The sequence below is a fragment of the Porites lutea genome, chromosome 6 (genome assembly GCF_958299795.1).
Source record: "Porites lutea chromosome 6, jaPorLute2.1, whole genome shotgun sequence".
NCBI lineage: Eukaryota > Metazoa > Cnidaria > Anthozoa > Scleractinia > Poritidae > Porites > Porites lutea.
In genome coordinates this window covers 5,280,361-5,300,031 of record NC_133206.1, presented here as the reverse complement: position 1 = coordinate 5,300,031, position 19,671 = coordinate 5,280,361, and the positions used below count along the sequence as shown (strand labels likewise).

Sequence of the window (19,671 nt, the reverse complement as noted above, 5' to 3'; positions counted from 1 at the left end):
TATCTTTTGAGCGTTTTTACCCGTGAAACAACAAGCCGTGTTTATACTTACTCAGTTTTACATTGAATAATTCTCGTGTACTGAATACAAAAAGCAGACTGACACTTCATGGTGAGGTACTCAAATCATGTGAAATACTTCTGCAGTGAAATAAATAGACCCTGCTTCGTACAGGATACTCGGCATAACACTGGGTCGGGTTGTTCAAAGCAGGGCTAGTGCGAAATTTGAATTCAGATATGAAAGCTTAAAAAGCAAATTCAATTTTATTCTTTTTCGCTACAATTTGATATTGGATGCTCTAAAAAGAATAGAGAAAATTATCCGGGAAAATGCTTTTGAACAAAAAAAAAAAAAGAAACCAAGATTAAAATTTAACCCTGGGTTAGCATTAATCGGCCTTTGAAAAACTTGGCCCTGGAATTTATTGACAACTATTTAGGCAGGAAATGCTGGGAGTTTATTTGTGGTAACCGTTCAGAACGCATGTACATAAGCGGTACAACCATAGAAACAGGGCGTTTTTCAGTATTTCCAGCAACCCGTTATGAGCTAGAAAAATAGTAACTTAGATTACCGACTACAGGTCCGCCACCTTGTCCAGCTTCTCCGCCTTGATTAGGGCCAGTTGTAGCTGCCGGTGTAGTTTCTACAACATCTGATGATCAAAAAATGCAATTAGATAAAGTGGCAATCTATCAATCAAATGTTGCTTGCATTTGTCTGCATAATCTAACCTCAGAGTGCTTCTGGCCGAAAAGTCAACGACAGACAACTGGACTTGCTATCTATTTACTTTATGTTTTATCAAACGTTAGAATCAGTATCTGGAAATTATAAGAAGCTCTATATCCTCATTTCGACTCGTTTAGCATAGAAAATTTGTTTTCTGGGAAAGAGATGAAAAAGACTTGGAGGCGGATTTTCCGTTTCTTCAAGAACACTGTTTTCTAAAAACAAAATACTTTGGTGTGCATAGCCAGAAGCCGTTTTCGTGTTTGTTTTAACCCGATAATTTATTATACAAAAATGCGTACTTTTTTGATATTACAACGTCGGCCCTGTATTTGTTCGTTTGGCCTATAAAGATAATAATTATACTGTAGGGATGTTATTTTAAGGTATAAGCTAGCTTAATAGTCCCGAGAAATAGACCTTAGTAAAATAAATGTGTCAACTCTTTTTATTAAGGTGCAGGTTATGATATATATAGAGTTTAAAACGAAGCGTTTGAGACGAATGTAAAAAAATGTTTTTAACACAGGATTTATAGAGTAACAATTCACATAACTATCTTTATACTAGACTTACCTGCTGCAATAACTACCATTCTCTGAAAACCTCGCTTTTGGTGCTTGTCAAGGACATTATTGTCACTATTTGAATGGTAGGCCCAGATAAAGTAATACTGTTTTCCTCTCTGAAAAACATGAACACAACATAACTTATCTTAGTCCACGGAGTAGCCAGAAAATTCCCAAGATAGGGTATCGAGATAAATCCTCAACAATCCACTGAAATATCAGTTATTGAGACTCGGTAACTACTTTTATATGCTTTCTTTGGCCAGGTAGAAAAAGTCTAGTCTTAAATGTGCTTACTTCTATGGCTAGGTCGCCGTTTAAATCGCCTGTGTCCCTCTTTCGAGTATAAGATATCATTGTCCTTCCATCTCTTTCTATGGCGTACATTAGATTCACATCTTGCTGTTGATCGGCATTTGGAGGCATGTAGCCGTTTGTAATATAATCCTGAAAAAGAAATATTTAGTGCTATTCAAAATAACGGGACTTAAAAATAAAATGTAGCCTATTCAAGAAGAAAGAAAGTTAAACCTCCTTCTCCTCCCATACAGTCACCTATTAAGCGGCCAGTAATCAAGTTACTAAGAGGAGGAACGGGGAACGGGAAACGGGAAAAATGAATAATGGGAACAAAACACATGAAGTTACTGATGGGATAAGTGTTCAAGTTGGGTTTTTAGTTCTCATTTTTCATTTTCCCTTTCCCTGTGCTGGTTCTCCGCTAATCAAAGACCCGGAATGACTATAGATAAGAAATAAAAAATGAAACCTCTACTGTTCAGCGGCCACCTCCATCAGGGTGCCGCGCTGCAACCGTTTAGCCCCTTGCTTCAGTTTGAGATAAAGAGTAATGATAGTTGAGAGCCAATAATGCCGCTTCTCTTGCCTGTTTGTTTTAACATAAAGTGACGAACCTCTTTAGGGGCCACTTCCCGTACCCCGAGAGGGGCCCGATAATGGACTTCAACTGTACATATCATGATTGATAAATATCATTCAAAACAGACCTGGAGATACATTTGTCCATTTCTTACTCCACCGACTGCAACATCATATCCATTCATGCCCATATTGTTTTCAGAAAAGCCAAATCCAATCCAACCGACTGCTGCGACATCGAGAGTAAAGTAAAGGCTGTCGGCACTGCTGTTGTATGACCAATAAACCTTGAAATTGCCGTTGTCAAATATGGCATTATTCTGGTATATCTTTGGAGTAGGCGTTGGACCTACACCATACAAAAACAAAACAATTCATTTTAAAATATTTGGAAGTGTTCTCTAGCTAAATATGTCTTTTAAAAAGGCGATCTTTCAACCATCTGAAACGCTAAGGTCTTCAACGGAGGAAATAATTGGAAAATGAAACAACTTCTCAAATATAGTGTGTTAAAAATACAATAGAATAAAATTAAGCAATAATTCATCGAAAATTTTTGCTGAGAAAAATTAATGCTAATTGCACTGGAAAAGGCAAGAGGTAATGTCCACATTTAGTGGTTTCTATATCATAAAAATAGAAATAAATCTGCCAAGGAATGTATTTTTTATCCATTCTCCTTTCACGGGAGAAACTTACTATTAATATAAGTTTTGCACTTTTTTGGAACTTATTTTTTAATTCGCATTTATTCTCGATTCAGCGTCTTCGTACCAATTCGTATGTATCTTTCGTCAGTTTCACATTATCGTGCTTTGCTTTTGCCTCTGAACGTTATTCCTGGATAATAGGTTTCTGCGAGTAATTCAAATACAAGTGTATTTCCGTACATCTCCTTATTGCAAACACATACAATTACAAAATAATGTTTTTTCTTTGTATTTTTAGTTCTTTTCATATAGTCAGCATTTTCTTCGTCTGTAGTTCTTGAACCGTCCACGTAGATGTATGTTATCGGGGAATTTCTCTAAACTGTCTAATTTGTCTAATTGTCATTTTGTCTCCGCGCAAAAAAAAAACCTTTAATTCTTTAAATTAAGATTTTTAATACAACTTCAAATATTAGAGTAATATTAAAAATTAAGGACTTTCTTATTTGGGTGTAATGATTGATAGTGCGCTTTCATGGAAGCATGAAAAGTATATTTGACTCTATCTGTCACAAAATTAGTAAATCGAGGGGAATTATTGCTAAAATGAGGCATTATCTTCCATGCCAGTCTTTCTCTTAGATTTATCTCATGTACTTTCAAGTTTTTTTATTCCACGTTTTTTAGAGATCTTTAAACCGCGTCGCTCATCAAATTTTAATTTTCCTTTTCTTTTCTAGAGTGAACATTCCTACCTGGTGTTGGGGTCGGTGTAATGGCAGCAGGTATAAGAGTTTGTTGCATGAATCCTCTTGCATCATTCGAGTGTCCAGAAAACGAGCTGGGTTGTGCATCAAGCGAAGGGTGATAAGCCCAAACTACATAAATCGACATGCCAGGCTGTGAACAAAAAACAATTTTCCTTAATATTGTTCGAAAATAAGTCTTGTTTGACTTGGAATTCAACACATTATTTACTTCCGTTATATTATTTAACATGTAGTACTACAAAGCCGATAACATCATTTTGGTAATACAATTATGTCAATCACAAACAAGGAAACCCAAAGAGATAAAAGAACATTTTCTTCCTGCAAATCAAGGTACAGTTAAAAGCCAGTCCTATGGCATAAGGCCGCAGAAACAGAACTATTTTAGAATCTAAAATAATAATTTCGTTACGGATTGGATTGAAAATTGTCGCTTACTAGGTTAACGTTGCGAAAATTCTGGACAGTTATGCAACCGTCTTGAATTTTTCCAACACCCTTTGTGCTCATATCTGTCTCTGGAAACACGGAAAACGCATTTCATATATGATTTATTTCATATATCATTAACACTCATTTCTTTCACGGCAACATATGAACCCACAATTAACCTGCTCCCAACGCCAGTGGCTTCATAGCTCAGTTGGTAGAGCATCGCACCAGTATCGCAAGGTCACGGGTTCAAACCCCGTAAAGTCCTAAGTTTTTTTTTTTCAGGCGTCTTTACGCAATTGCATAAACTGTGTTCACTGCGATGATCATTTCTTCATTTTCATTTCATTTCCGCAGTTTATATATGATTTATTCCATATATCATTAACAAAAAGCTTTCTTTTGCTTAAGTAATGGCAATTTACAGTGCAACCACCCACCAAAAATATTTTTTGCTAAAAGAAACCACGCGGCCATATTGGTCTGATTGAACTTTTGCGAAAAGGTTAATTCTCCGACGTCTTTCCATTACTCTTTACAAGTTTTTAAAGTATACATTTTCGACGATTCTTGTGATCAGTACCTAGCACTACGGACAATGTCACGTCCCAGAGGGAGATAAATTTCATGCGAGCAAGGCATACTTCTCTGAAGTGTAAGCTGGTATCAAAGTTGGAATCATGCGTGATGCCTCCGTTTTTCTTGGATTGTAGCAAAACAGCCGATTTTCGAATAAGTATCGGGCTCCATAACATTCCACTCTAAGGTTATACGCGTGCTGAATGTATTTTTGAAGAAGGAACTTGCTCGCCTTAAGCACTTTCCCATTATTACTTTTCGCCCCAATGTTTGTGAGTACGTGCCAAATGGTCTCCTTCCATGACGTCACAACAACATAATTAACTTTGAACAGCCGTGGAAACGCGCGAATTTTAACAGTCTCGAAAACATATTTCACCAAGATTATCATGCATCATTATCATTCGATTTCTTTAGAAAGCGAATAGCATTTTTTAGGGGAGGTTGCAATTTAATAATAAGAAGAATGACCTTGATAATAATTTATTACTTATTAAAACGCAAAACAACACATTAATATATGATCTAATGCGCTCAAGTAAATATTTTGTTGTTTCTTATCTAACTGAATTGTATCTGATTTGAATCATTTAAACCAGATAAAAGCAATCATTCTGTAAAGAATTTTAAGGAAGCCTTTTATTGAATGGCACACAAAAAGCACCTTTGTTACCTGAATGACTGTGTCATTAGCAGAATCGTTAGTATCTCGCTGTCGATAAAATCTTAATGTTGTTACATTATTTTCCTCTCTAAAATAAGTCAGCATCCAGTCCTGTTGCAGGTCCAACTGCGGCAGCCTGCGACCCACGGTCAGATAATCCTATAATTGAAATAACATCACATTTAAAATTCAACTTTTTATTTTTAAGGCAAACTGTGAATACATGTGCACGGCACGAATCTTGCTAGTAGAATCATCTTTATCCTATTTTCCCTGATAAGCCGCAGTCAATTCTTGTTTAGATAAATCTTGTTGAGGGGAAGAAAACACCTTGGCTGACAACACGAAATGGTGGCAGCTTTACAATATTACTAAGGTAGCGACAGCGAATATAAAGACATCCAATTTAAAAGGCTTCTCTCAAGGAAATAAAGATCGAAAAACTCTTTACCCATAAATAACCTGCACCACCAGACACTCCTCCGACGGCCACATCGTAGTTCATCATCATGTTTGGTGCCTGGGTAGCCACGCCAAATCCAATCCAGCCAGTGGTTTTGACTTCTACCATAAAGTGCAAAGTATCCATGCTGTTGTTGTACACCCACGACACGTTGTAGTTGCCATTATTATCCAATTGCAAAAAATTTGCAAAATGCATCGGTCTTACTTCCACAACAGGAGTAGCTGTTATTGCGGGAGTTGCCGTTGCTAACATAAATACATTGAAAACATGGTTAACCCTTATCGACATCATCTTGAATTAATGGCGGGAGAAATGCAATGTGACGCAAGCATTCCTTTTTAGTTTCCCTGAAAGGAGGTACTTTAATCCTCTTTTCTTTATGGTTTAAGGGAAAGCAATAAAGAGTCTTAGTGATGACACGACGCGTCATTTCCCAGTTTCAACATCACATGGCTATGAAACGCAACAGACATATGAAATTCTAGCTTTTTGACGGTTTCATCAACATACCTTCCGCATTATTGTAGCAAAGCTCATAGATTGTAAAGGCAACTAGCATGCGATTCGATGCCTTGCTGAGACTTCACATAATTCTTAATTATGGACGATTTTTTTCAGGCCGCGTCACTCCTCGAATTTACAGTTGGTTTTTCTTTTCTAGAGTGAACATTCCTACCTGGTGTTGGGGTCGGTGTAATGGCAGCAGGTATAAGAGTTTGTTGCATGAATCCTCTTGCATCATTCGAGTGCCCAGAAAACGAGCTGGGTTGTGCATCAAGCGAAGGGTGATAAGCCCAAACTAGAAAAATCGACATGCCAGGCTGTGAACAAAAAACAATTTTCCTTAATATTGTTCGAAAATAAGTCTTGTTTGACTTGGAATTCGACACATTATTTACTTCCGTTATATTATTTAACATGTAGTACTACAAAGCCAATAACATCATTTTGGTAAAACAATTATGTCAATCACAAACAAGGAAACCCAAAGAGATAAAACGACATTTTCGTCCTGCTATTCAAGGTTCAGTTAAAAGCCAGTCCTATGGCATAAGCCCGCAGAAACAGAACTATTTTAGAATCTAAAATAATAATTTCGTTACGGATTGAATCGGAAAATTGTCGCTTGGTAGGTTAACGTTGCGAAAATTCTGGACTGTTGTGCAACTGTCTTGAATTTTCCCAACACCCTTTGTGCTCATATCTGTCTCTGGAAACACGGAAAACGCTTTTCATATATGATTTATTTCATATATCATTAACACTCATTTCTTTCACGGGAACATATGAACCCACAATTGACCTGCTCAAAACGTCTTTCCATTACTCTTTACAAGTTTTTATAGTATAAAACTTCGGCGATTCTTGTGGTCAGTACCTAGCACTACGGACAATGTCACGTCCCAGAGGGAGATAAATTTCATGCGAGCAAGGCATACTTCCCTGAAGTGTAAGCTGGGATCAAAGTTGGAATCATGCGTGATGCCTCCGTTTTTCTTGGATTGTAGCAAAACAGCCGATTTTCGAATAAGTATCGGGCTCCATAACATTCCACTCTAAGGTTATACGCGTGCTGAATGTATTTTCGAAGAAGGGACTTGCTCGCCTTAAGCACTTTCCCATTATTACTTTTCGCCCCAATGTTTGTGAGTACGTGCCAAATGGTCTCCTTCCATGACGTCACAACAACATAATTAACTTTTAACAGCCGTGGAAACGCGCGAATTTTAACAGTCTCGAAAACATATTTCACCAAGATTATCATGCATCATTATCATTCGATTTCTTTAGAAAGCGAATAGCATTTTTTAGGGGAGGTTGCAATTTAATAATAAGAAGAATGACCTTGATAATAATTTATTACTTATTAAAACGCAAAACAACACATTAATATATGATCTAATGCGCTCAAGTAAATATTTTGTTGTTTCTTATCTAACTGAATTGTATCTGATTTGAATCATTTAAACCAGATAAAAGCAATCATTCTGTAAAGAATTTTAAGGAAGCCTTTTATTGAATGGCACACAAAAAGCACCTTTGTTACCTGAATGACTGTGTCATTAGCAGAATCGTTAGTATCTCGCTGTCGATAAAATCTTAATGTTGTTACATTATTTTCCTCTCTAAAATAAGTCAGCATCCAGTCCTGTTGCAGGTCCAACTGCGGCAGCCTGCGACCCACGGTCAGATAATCCTATAATTGAAATAACATCACATTTAAAATTCAACTTTTTATTTTTAAGGCAAACTGTGAATACATGTGCACGGCACGAATCTTGCTAGTAGAATCATCTTTATCCTATTTTCCCTGATAAGCCGCAGTCAATTCTTGTTTAGATAAATCTTGTTGAGGGGAAGAAAACACCTTGGCTGACAACACGAAATGGTGGCAGCTTTACAATATTACTAAGGTAGCGACAGCGAATATAAAGACATCCAATTTAAAAGGCTTCTCTCAAGGAAATAAAGATCGAAAAACTCTTTACCCATAAATAACCTGCACCACCAGACACTCCTCCGACGGCCACATCGTAGTTCATCATCATGTTTGGTGCCTGGGTAGCCACGCCAAATCCAATCCAGCCAGTGGTTTTGACTTCTACCATAAAGTGCAAAGTATCCATGCTGTTGTTGTACACCCACGACACGTTGTAGTTGCCATTATTATCCAATTGCAAAAAATTTGCAAAATGCATCGGTCTTACTTCCACAACAGGAGTAGCTGTTATTGCGGGAGTTGCCGTTGCTAACATAAATACATTGAAAACATGGTTAACCCTTATCGACATCATCTTGAATTAATGGCGGGAGAAATGCAATGTGACGCAAGCATTCCTTTTTAGTTTCCCTGAAAGGAGGTACTTTAATCCTCTTTTCTTTATGGTTTAAGGGAAAGCAATAAAGAGTCTTAGTGATGACACGACGCGTCATTTCCCAGTTTCAACATCACATGGCTATGAAACGCAACAGACATATGAAATTCTAGCTTTTTGACGGTTTCATCAACATACCTTCCGCATTATTGTAGCAAAGCTCATAGATTGTAAAGGCAACTAGCATGCGATTCGATGCCTTGCTGAGACTTCACATAATTCTTAATTATGGACGATTTTTTTCAGGCCGCGTCACTCCTCGAATTTACAGTTGGTTTTTCTTTTCTAGAGTGAACATTCCTACCTGGTGTTGGGGTCGGTGTAATGGCAGCAGGTATAAGAGTTTGTTGCATGAATCCTCTTGCATCATTCGAGTGCCCAGAAAACGAGCTGGGTTGTGCATCAAGCGAAGGGTGATAAGCCCAAACTAGAAAAATCGACATGCCAGGCTGTGAACAAAAAACAATTTTCCTTAATATTGTTCGAAAATAAGTCTTGTTTGACTTGGAATTCGACACATTATTTACTTCCGTTATATTATTTAACATGTAGTACTACAAAGCCAATAACATCATTTTGGTAAAACAATTATGTCAATCACAAACAAGGAAACCCAAAGAGATAAAACGACATTTTCGTCCTGCTATTCAAGGTTCAGTTAAAAGCCAGTCCTATGGCATAAGCCCGCAGAAACAGAACTATTTTAGAATCTAAAATAATAATTTCGTTACGGATTGAATCGGAAAATTGTCGCTTGGTAGGTTAACGTTGCGAAAATTCTGGACTGTTGTGCAACTGTCTTGAATTTTCCCAACACCCTTTGTGCTCATATCTGTCTCTGGAAACACGGAAAACGCTTTTCATATATGATTTATTTCATATATCATTAACACTCATTTCTTTCACGGGAACATATGAACCCACAATTGACCTGCTCAAAACGTCTTTCCATTACTCTTTACAAGTTTTTATAGTATAAAACTTCGGCGATTCTTGTGGTCAGTACCTAGCACTACGGACAATGTCACGTCCCAGAGGGAGATAAATTTCATGCGAGCAAGGCATACTTCCCTGAAGTGTAAGCTGGGATCAAAGTTGGAATCATGCGTGATGCCTCCGTTTTTCTTGGATTGTAGCAAAACAGCCGATTTTCGAATAAGTATCGGGCTCCATAACATTCCACTCTAAGGTTATACGCGTGCTGAATGTATTTTCGAAGAAGGGACTTGCTCGCCTTAAGCACTTTCCCATTATTACTTTTCGCCCCAATGTTTGTGAGTACGTGCCAAATGGTCTCCTTCCATGACGTCACAACAACATAATTAACTTTTAACAGCCGTGGAAACGCGCGAATTTTAACAGTCTTGAAAACATATTTCACCAAGATTATCATTCATCATTATCATTCGATTTCTTTAGAAAGCGAATAGCATTTTTTAGGGGAGGTTGCAATTTAATAATAAGAAGAATGACCTTGATAATAATTTATTACTTATTAAAACGCAAAACAACACATTAATATATGATCTAATGCGCTCAAGTAAATATTTTGTTGTTTCTTATCTAACTGAATTGTATCTGATTTGAATCATTTAAACCAGATAAAAGCAATCATTCTGTAAAGAATTTTAAGGAAGCCTTTTATTGAATGGCACACAAAAAGCACCTTTGTTACCTGAATGACTGTGTCATTAGCAGAATCGTTAGTATCTCGCTGTCGATAAAATCTTAATGTTGTTACATTATTTTCCTCTCTAAAATAAGTCAGCATCCAGTCCTGTTGCAGGTCCAACTGCGGCAGCCTGCGACCCACGGTCAGATAATCCTATAATTGAAATAACATCACATTTAAAATTCAACTTTTTATTTTTAAGGCAAACTGTGAATACATGTGCACGGCACGAATCTTGCTAGTAGAATCATCTTTATCCTATTTTCCCTGATAAGCCGCAGTCAATTCTTGTTTAGATAAATCTTGTTGAGGGGAAGAAAACACCTTGGCTGACAACACGAAATGGTGGCAGCTTTACAATATTACTAAGGTAGCGACAGCGAATATAAAGACATCCAATTTAAAAGGCTTCTCTCAAGGAAATAAAGATCGAAAAACTCTTTACCCATAAATAACCTGCACCACCAGACACTCCTCCGACGGCCACATCGTAGTTCATCATCATGTTTGGTGCCTGGGTAGCCACGCCAAATCCAATCCAGCCAGTGGTTTTGACTTCTACCATAAAGTGCAAAGTATCCATGCTGTTGTTGTACACCCACGACACGTTGTAGTTGCCATTATTATCCAATTGCAAAAAATTTGCAAAATGCATCGGTCTTACTTCCACAACAGGAGTAGCTGTTATTGCGGGAGTTGCCGTTGCTAACATAAATACATTGAAAACATGGTTAACCCTTATCGACATCATCTTGAATTAATGGCGGGAGAAATGCAATGTGACGCAAGCATTCCTTTTTAGTTTCCCTGAAAGGAGGTACTTTAATCCTCTTTTCTTTATGGTTTAAGGGAAAGCAATAAAGAGTCTTAGTGATGACACGACGCGTCATTTCCCAGTTTCAACATCACATGGCTATGAAACGCAACAGACATATGAAATTCTAGCTTTTTGACGGTTTCATCAACATACCTTCCGCATTATTGTAGCAAAGCTCATAGATTGTAAAGGCAACTAGCATGCGATTCGATGCCTTGCTGAGACTTCACATAATTCTTAATTATGGACGATTTTTTTCAGGCCGCGTCACTCCTCGAATTTACAGTTGGTTTTTCTTTTCTAGAGTGAACATTCCTACCTGGTGTTGGGGTCGGTGTAATGGCAGCAGGTATAAGAGTTTGTTGCATGAATCCTCTTGCATCATTCGAGTGCCCAGAAAACGAGCTGGGTTGTGCATCAAGCGAAGGGTGATAAGCCCAAACTAGAAAAATCGACATGCCAGGCTGTGAACAAAAAACAATTTTCCTTAATATTGTTCGAAAATAAGTCTTGTTTGACTTGGAATTCGACACATTATTTACTTCCGTTATATTATTTAACATGTAGTACTACAAAGCCAATAACATCATTTTGGTAAAACAATTATGTCAATCACAAACAAGGAAACCCAAAGAGATAAAACGACATTTTCGTCCTGCTATTCAAGGTTCAGTTAAAAGCCAGTCCTATGGCATAAGCCCGCAGAAACAGAACTATTTTAGAATCTAAAATAATAATTTCGTTACGGATTGAATCGGAAAATTGTCGCTTGGTAGGTTAACGTTGCGAAAATTCTGGACTGTTGTGCAACTGTCTTGAATTTTCCCAACACCCTTTGTGCTCATATCTGTCTCTGGAAACACGGAAAACGCTTTTCATATATGATTTATTTCATATATCATTAACACTCATTTCTTTCACGGGAACATATGAACCCACAATTGACCTGCTCAAAACGTCTTTCCATTACTCTTTACAAGTTTTTATAGTATAAAACTTCGGCGATTCTTGTGGTCAGTACCTAGCACTACGGACAATGTCACGTCCCAGAGGGAGATAAATTTCATGCGAGCAAGGCATACTTCCCTGAAGTGTAAGCTGGGATCAAAGTTGGAATCATGCGTGATGCCTCCGTTTTTCTTGGATTGTAGCAAAACAGCCGATTTTCGAATAAGTATCGGGCTCCATAACATTCCACTCTAAGGTTATACGCGTGCTGAATGTATTTTCGAAGAAGGGACTTGCTCGCCTTAAGCACTTTCCCATTATTACTTTTCGCCCCAATGTTTGTGAGTACGTGCCAAATGGTCTCCTTCCATGACGTCACAACAACATAATTAACTTTTAACAGCCGTGGAAACGCGCGAATTTTAACAGTCTTGAAAACATATTTCACCAAGATTATCATTCATCATTATCATTCGATTTCTTTAGAAAGCGAATAGCATTTTTTAGGGGAGGTTGCAATTCAATAATAAGAAGAAGAATATTGATAATAATTTATTACTTATTAAAGCGCAAAACAACACATTAATATATGATCTAATGCGCTCAAGTAAATATTTTGTTGTTTCTTATCTAACTGAATTGTATCTGATTTGAATCATTTAAACCAGATAAAAGCAATCATTCTGTAAAGAATTTTAAGGAAGCCTTTTATTGAATGGCACACAAAAAGCACCTTTGTTACCTGAATGACTGTGTCATTAGCAGAATCGTTAGTATCTCTCTGTCGATAAAATCTTAATGTTGTTACATTATTTTCCTCTCTAAAATAAGTCAGCATCCAGTCCTGTTGCAGGTCCAACTGCGGCAGCCTGCGACCCACGGTCAGATAATCCTATAATTGAAATAACATCACATTTAAAATTCAACTTTTTATTTTTAAGGCAAACTGTGAATACATGTGCACGACACGAGTCTTGCTGGTAAAATCATCTTTATCCTATTTTCCCTGATAAGCCGCAGTCAAATTCTTAGATAAATCTTGTTGACGGGAAAAAAACACCTTGGCTGACAACACGAAATGGTGGCAGCTTTACAATATTACTAAGGTAGCGATAGCGAATATAAAGACATCCAATTTAAAAGGCTTCTCTCAAGGAAATAAAGATCGAAAAACTCTTTACCCATAAATAACCTGCACCACCAGACACTCCTCCGACGGCCACATCGTAGTTCATCATCATGTTTGGTGCCTGGGTAGCCACGCCAAATCCAATCCAGCCAGTGGTTTTGACTTCTACCATAAAGTGCAAAGTATCCATGCTGTTGTTGTACACCCACGACACGTTGTAGTTGCCATTATTATCCAATTGCAAAAAATTTGCAAAATGCATCGGTCTTACTTCCACAACAGGAGTAGCTGTTATTGCGGGAGTTGCCGTTGCTAACATAAATACATTGAAAACATGGTTAACCCTTATCGACATCATCTTGAATTAATGGCGGGAGAAATGCAATGTGACGCAAGCATTCCTTTTTAGTTTCCCTGAAAGGAGGTACTTTAATCCTCTTTTCTTTATGGTTTAAGGGAAAGCAATAAAGAGTCTTAGTGATGACACGACGCGTCATTTCCCAGTTTCAACATCACATGGCTATGAAACGCAACAGACATATGAAATTCTAGCTTTTTGACGGTTTCATCAACATACCTTCCGCATTATTGTAGCAAAGCTCATAGATTGTAAAGGCAACTAGCATGCGATTCGATGCCTTGCTGAGACTTCACATAATTCTTAATTATGGACGATTTTTTTCAGGCCGCGTCACTCCTCGAATTTACAGTTGGTTTTTCTTTTCTAGAGTGAACATTCCTACCTGGTGTTGGGGTCGGTGTAATGGCAGCAGGTATAAGAGTTTGTTGCATGAATCCTCTTGCATCATTCGAGTGCCCAGAAAACGAGCTGGGTTGTGCATCAAGCGAAGGGTGATAAGCCCAAACTAGAAAAATCGACATGCCAGGCTGTGAACAAAAAACAATTTTCCTTAATATTGTTCGAAAATAAGTCTTGTTTGACTTGGAATTCGACACATTATTTACTTCCGTTATATTATTTAACATGTAGTACTACAAAGCCAATAACATCATTTTGGTAAAACAATTATGTCAATCACAAACAAGGAAACCCAAAGAGATAAAACGACATTTTCGTCCTGCTATTCAAGGTTCAGTTAAAAGCCAGTCCTATGGCATAAGCCCGCAGAAACAGAACTATTTTAGAATCTAAAATAATAATTTCGTTACGGATTGAATCGGAAAATTGTCGCTTGGTAGGTTAACGTTGCGAAAATTCTGGACTGTTGTGCAACTGTCTTGAATTTTCCCAACACCCTTTGTGCTCATATCTGTCTCTGGAAACACGGAAAACGCTTTTCATATATGATTTATTTCATATATCATTAACACTCATTTCTTTCACGGGAACATATGAACCCACAATTGACCTGCTCAAAACGTCTTTCCATTACTCTTTACAAGTTTTTATAGTATAAAACTTCGGCGATTCTTGTGGTCAGTACCTAGCACTACGGACAATGTCACGTCCCAGAGGGAGATAAATTTCATGCGAGCAAGGCATACTTCCCTGAAGTGTAAGCTGGGATCAAAGTTGGAATCATGCGTGATGCCTCCGTTTTTCTTGGATTGTAGCAAAACAGCCGATTTTCGAATAAGTATCGGGCTCCATAACATTCCACTCTAAGGTTATACGCGTGCTGAATGTATTTTCGAAGAAGGGACTTGCTCGCCTTAAGCACTTTCCCATTATTACTTTTCGCCCCAATGTTTGTGAGTACGTGCCAAATGGTCTCCTTCCATGACGTCACAACAACATAATTAACTTTTAACAGCCGTGGAAACGCGCGAATTTTAACAGTCTTGAAAACATATTTCACCAAGATTATCATTCATCATTATCATTCGATTTCTTTAGAAAGCGAATAGCATTTTTTAGGGGAGGTTGCAATTCAATAATAAGAAGAAGAATATTGATAATAATTTATTACTTATTAAAGCGCAAAACAACACATTAATATATGATCTAATGCGCTCAAGTAAATATTTTGTTGTTTCTTATCTAACTGAATTGTATCTGATTTGAATCATTTAAACCAGATAAAAGCAATCATTCTGTAAAGAATTTTAAGGAAGCCTTTTATTGAATGGCACACAAAAAGCACCTTTGTTACCTGAATGACTGTGTCATTAGCAGAATCGTTAGTATCTCTCTGTCGATAAAATCTTAATGTTGTTACATTATTTTCCTCTCTAAAATAAGTCAGCATCCAGTCCTGTTGCAGGTCCAACTGCGGCAGCCTGCGACCCACGGTCAGATAATCCTATAATTGAAATAACATCACATTTAAAATTCAACTTTTTATTTTTAAGGCAAACTGTGAATACATGTGCACGACACGAGTCTTGCTGGTAAAATCATCTTTATCCTATTTTCCCTGATAAGCCGCAGTCAAATTCTTAGATAAATCTTGTTGACGGGAAAAAAACACCTTGGCTGACAACACGAAATGGTGGCAGCTTTACAATATTACTAAGGTAGCGATAGCGAATATAAAGACATCCAATTTAAAAGGCTTCTCTCAAGGAAATAAAGATCGAAAAACTCTTTACCCATAAATAACCTGCACCACCAGACACTCCTCCGACGGCCACATCGTAGTTCATCATCATGTTTGGTGCCTGGGTAGCCACGCCAAATCCAATCCAGCCAGTGGTTTTGACTTCTACCATAAAGTGCAAAGTATCCATGCTGTTGTTGTACACCCACGACACGTTGTAGTTGCCATTATTATCCAATTGCAAAAAATTTGCAAAATGCATCGGTCTTACTTCCACAACAGGAGTAGCTGTTATTGCGGGAGTTGCCGTTGCTAACATAAATGCATTGAAAACACACAGTTAATTCTTATCGACATCATCTTGAATTAATGGCGGGAGAAATGCAATGTGACGCAAGCATTCCTTTTCAGTTTCCCTGAAAGGAGGTACTTTAATCCTCTTTTCTTTATGGTTTAAGGGAAGCAATAAAGAGTCTTAGTAATGACACGATTAGTCATTTCCCAGTTTCAGCATCACATGGCTATGAAACGCAAAACGCAAATGAAATTCTAGCTTTCTGACGGATTCATCAATATACCTTCCGCATTATTTTAGCAAAGCTCATAGATTGTAAAGGCAACTAGCATGCGATTCGATGCCTTGCTGAGACTTCACATAATTCTTAATTATGGACGATTTTTTTCAGCCAGCGTCACTCCTCGAATTTACAGTTGGTTTTTCTTTTCTAGAGTGAACATTCCTACCTGGTGTTGGGGTCGGTGTAATGGCAGCAGGTATAAGAGTTTGTTGCATGAATCCTCTTGCATCATTCGAGTGCCCAGAAAACGAGCTGGGTTGTGCATCAAGCGAAGGGTGATAAGCCCAAACTAGAAAAATCGACATGCCAGGCTGTGAACAAAAAACAATTTTCCTTAATATTGTTCGAAAATAAGTCTTGTTTGACTTGGAATTCGACACATTATTTACTTCCGTTATATTATTTAACATGTAGTACTACAAAGCCGATAACATTATTTTGGTAAAAAAATTTTGGGAGTCAAAAACAAGGAAACCCAAAGAGATAAAAGAACATTTTCTTCCTGCTAATCAAGGTTCAGTTAAAAGCCAGTCCTTTGGCATAAGCCCACAGAAACAGAACTATTTTAGAATCTAAAATAATAATTTCGTTACGGATTGGATTGAAAATTGTCGCTTACTAGGTTAACGTTGCGAAAATTCTGGACAGTTATGCAACTGTCTTTAATTTTCCCAACACCCTTTGTGCTCATATCTGTCTCTGGAAACACGGAAAACGCTTTTCATATATGATCTATTTCATATATCATTAACACTCATTTCTTTCACGGGAACATATGAACCCACAATTGACCTGCTCCCAACGCCAGTGGCTTCATAGCTCAGTTGGTAGAGCATCGCACCAGTATCGCGAGGTCACGGGTTCAAACCCCGTTGAAGTCCTAAAATTTTTTTTCAGGCGTCTTTACGCAATTGCATAAACTGCGTTCACTGCGATGATCATTTCTTCATTTTCATTTTATTTCTGCAGTTCATATATGATTTATTTCATACATCATTAACAAAAAGTTTTCTATTGCTTAAGCAATGGCAATTTACAGTGCAACAACCCACCAAAAATATTTTTTGCTAAAAGAAACCACGCGGCCATATTGGTCTGGTTAAACTTCTGCGAAAAGGTTAATGCTCCGACGTCTTTCCATTACTCTTTACAAGTTTTTAAAGTATAAAATTTCAGCGATTCTTGTGGTCAGTACCTAGCACTACGGACAATGTCACGTCCCAGAGGGAGATAAATTTTACGCGAGCAAGGCATACTTCTCTGAAGTGTAAGCTGGGATCAAAGTTGGAATCATGCGTGATGCCTCCGTTTTTTTGGATTGTAGCAAAACAGCCGATTTTCGAATAAGTATCGGGCTCCATAACATTCCACTCTAAGGTTATACGCGTGCTGAATGTATTTTTGAAGAAGGAACTTGCTCGCCTTAAGCACTTTCCCATTATTACTTTTCGCCCCAATGTTTGTGAGTACGTGCCAAATGGTCTCCTTCCATGACGTCACAACAACATAATTAACTTTCAACAGCCGTGGAAACGCGCGAATTTTAACAGTCTTGAAAACATATTTCACCAAGATTATCATTCATCATTATCATTCGATTTCTTTAGATGGCGAATAACATTTTTTAGGGGAGGTTGCAATTTAATAATAACAATAATAATAATATTAATAATAATTTATTACTTATTAAAGCGCAAAACAACACATGAATATGATCTAATGCGCTCAAGTAAATATTTTGTTGTTTCTTATCTAACTGAATTGTATCTGATTTGAATCATTTAAGCCAGATAAAAGCAATCATTCTGTAAAGAATTTTAAGGAAGCCTTTTATTGAATGGCACACAAAAAGCACCTTTGTTACCTGAATGACTGTGTCATTAGCAGAATCGTTAGTATCTCTCTGTCGATAAAATCTTAATGTTGTTACATTATTTTCCTCTCTAAAATAAGTCAGCATCCAGTCCTGTTGCAGGTCCAACTGCGGCAGCCTGCGACCCACGGTCAGATAATCCTATAATTGAAATAACATCACATTTAAAATTCAACTTTTTATTTTTAAGGCAAACTGTGGACAGATGTGCACGACACGAATCTTGCTGGTAGAATCATCTTTTTCCTATTTTCCCTGATAAGCCGCAGTCAATTCTTGTTTAGATGAATCTTGTTGAGGGGAAGAAAAACACCTTGCCTGACAACACGAAATGGTGGCAGCTTTACAATATTACTAAGGTAGCGACAGCGAATATAAAGACATCCAATTTAAAAGGCTTCTCTCAAGGAAATAAAGATCGAAAAACTCTTTACCCATAAATAACCTGCACCACCAGACACTCCTCCGACGGCCACATCGTAGTTCATCATCATATTTGGTGCCTGGGTAGCCACGCCAAATCCAATCCAGCCAGTGGTTTTGACTTCTACCATAAAGTGCAAAGTATCCATGCTGTTGTTGTACACCCACGACACGTTGTAGTTGCCATTATTATCCAATTGCAAAAAATTTGCAAAATGCATCGGTCTTACTTCCACAACAGGAGTAGCTGTTATTGCGGGAGTTGCCGTTGCTAACATAAATACATTAAAAACATAGTTAACCCTCATCGACATCATCTTGAATTAATGGCGGGAGAAATGCAATGTGACGCAAGCATTCCTTTTTAGTTTCCTGAAAGGAGGTACTTTAATCCTCTTTTCTTTATGGTTTAAGGGAAAGTAATAAAGAGTCTTAGTAATGACACGACGCGTCATTTCCCAGTTTCAACATCACATGGCTATGAAACGCAACAGGCATATGAAATTCTAGCTTTTTGACGGTTTCATCAATATACTTTCCGCATTATTGTAGCAAAGCTCATAGATTGTAAAGGCAACTAGCATGCGATTCGATGCCTTGCTGAGACTTCACATAATTCTTAATTATGGACGATTTTTTTCAGGCCACGTCACTCCTCGAATTTACAGTTGGTTTTTCTTTTCTAGAATGAACATTCCTACCTGGTGTTGGGGTCGGTGTAATGGCAGCAGGTATAAGAGTTTGTTGCATGAATCCTCTTGCATCATTCGAGTGCCCAGAAAACGAGCTGGGTTGTGCATCAAGCAAAGGGTGATAAGCCCAAACTAGAAAAATCGACATGCCAGGCTGTGAACAAAAAACAATTTTCCTTAATATTGTTCGAAAATAAGTCTTGTTTGACTTGGAATTCGACACATTATTTACTTCCGTTATATTATTTAACATGTAGTACTACAAAGCCGATAACATTATTTTGGTAAAACATTTATAGGAGACACAAACAAGGAAACCCAAAGAGATAAAACAACCTTTTTTGGCTGCAAATCAAGGTACAGTTAAAAGCCAGTCTTATGGCATAAGCCCGCAGAAACAGAGCTATTTTAGAATCTA

At 37.6% G+C, this 19,671-nt stretch overlaps 1 protein-coding gene and 1 non-coding gene across 2 annotated transcripts; one reads left to right on the top strand and one right to left on the bottom strand.

Annotated features, from left to right (window-relative positions):
• Positions 1-545: 545 nt before the first annotated feature.
• LOC140940958 (uncharacterized) lies at positions 546-19,318 on the bottom strand. The gene is made up of 23 exons (XM_073389919.1): positions 19,263-19,318; positions 18,573-18,832; positions 18,130-18,279; positions 16,432-16,576; positions 15,740-15,999; positions 15,301-15,450; positions 13,930-14,074; positions 13,239-13,498; positions 12,800-12,949; positions 11,429-11,573; positions 10,738-10,997; positions 10,296-10,445; positions 8,925-9,069; positions 8,234-8,493; positions 7,792-7,941; positions 6,421-6,565; positions 5,730-5,989; positions 5,288-5,437; positions 3,589-3,733; positions 2,312-2,532; positions 1,602-1,751; positions 1,312-1,420; positions 546-658 (listed from the first exon to the last, which is right to left on the bottom strand). The coding sequence occupies exons 1-23, from the start codon at positions 19,309-19,311 to the stop codon at positions 546-548; spliced, it is 3,972 nt and encodes a 1,323-aa protein (XP_073246020.1). The 5' UTR covers positions 19,312-19,318.
• On the top strand, positions 17,075-17,146 carry Trnat-agu (transfer RNA threonine (anticodon AGU)). Its single transcript has one exon. It is a non-coding gene; the product is annotated as a tRNA-Thr (tRNA).
• Positions 19,319-19,671: the final 353 nt, after the last annotated feature.

Coding starts and splice junctions, on each gene's coding strand:
- LOC140940958 (XM_073389919.1), bottom strand. CDS start 19,311: ATGCAACAAACTCTTATACCTGCTGCCATTACACCGACCCCAACACCA. Junction 18,280..18,572: donor GTGGTGCAGGTTATTTATGG/GTAAAGAGTTTT, acceptor TTTCAATTATAG/GATTATCTGACCGTGGGTCG. Junction 1,752..2,311: donor ATGGACAAATGTATCTCCAG/GTCTGTTTTGAA, acceptor TTTCTTTTTCAG/GATTATATTACAAACGGCTA.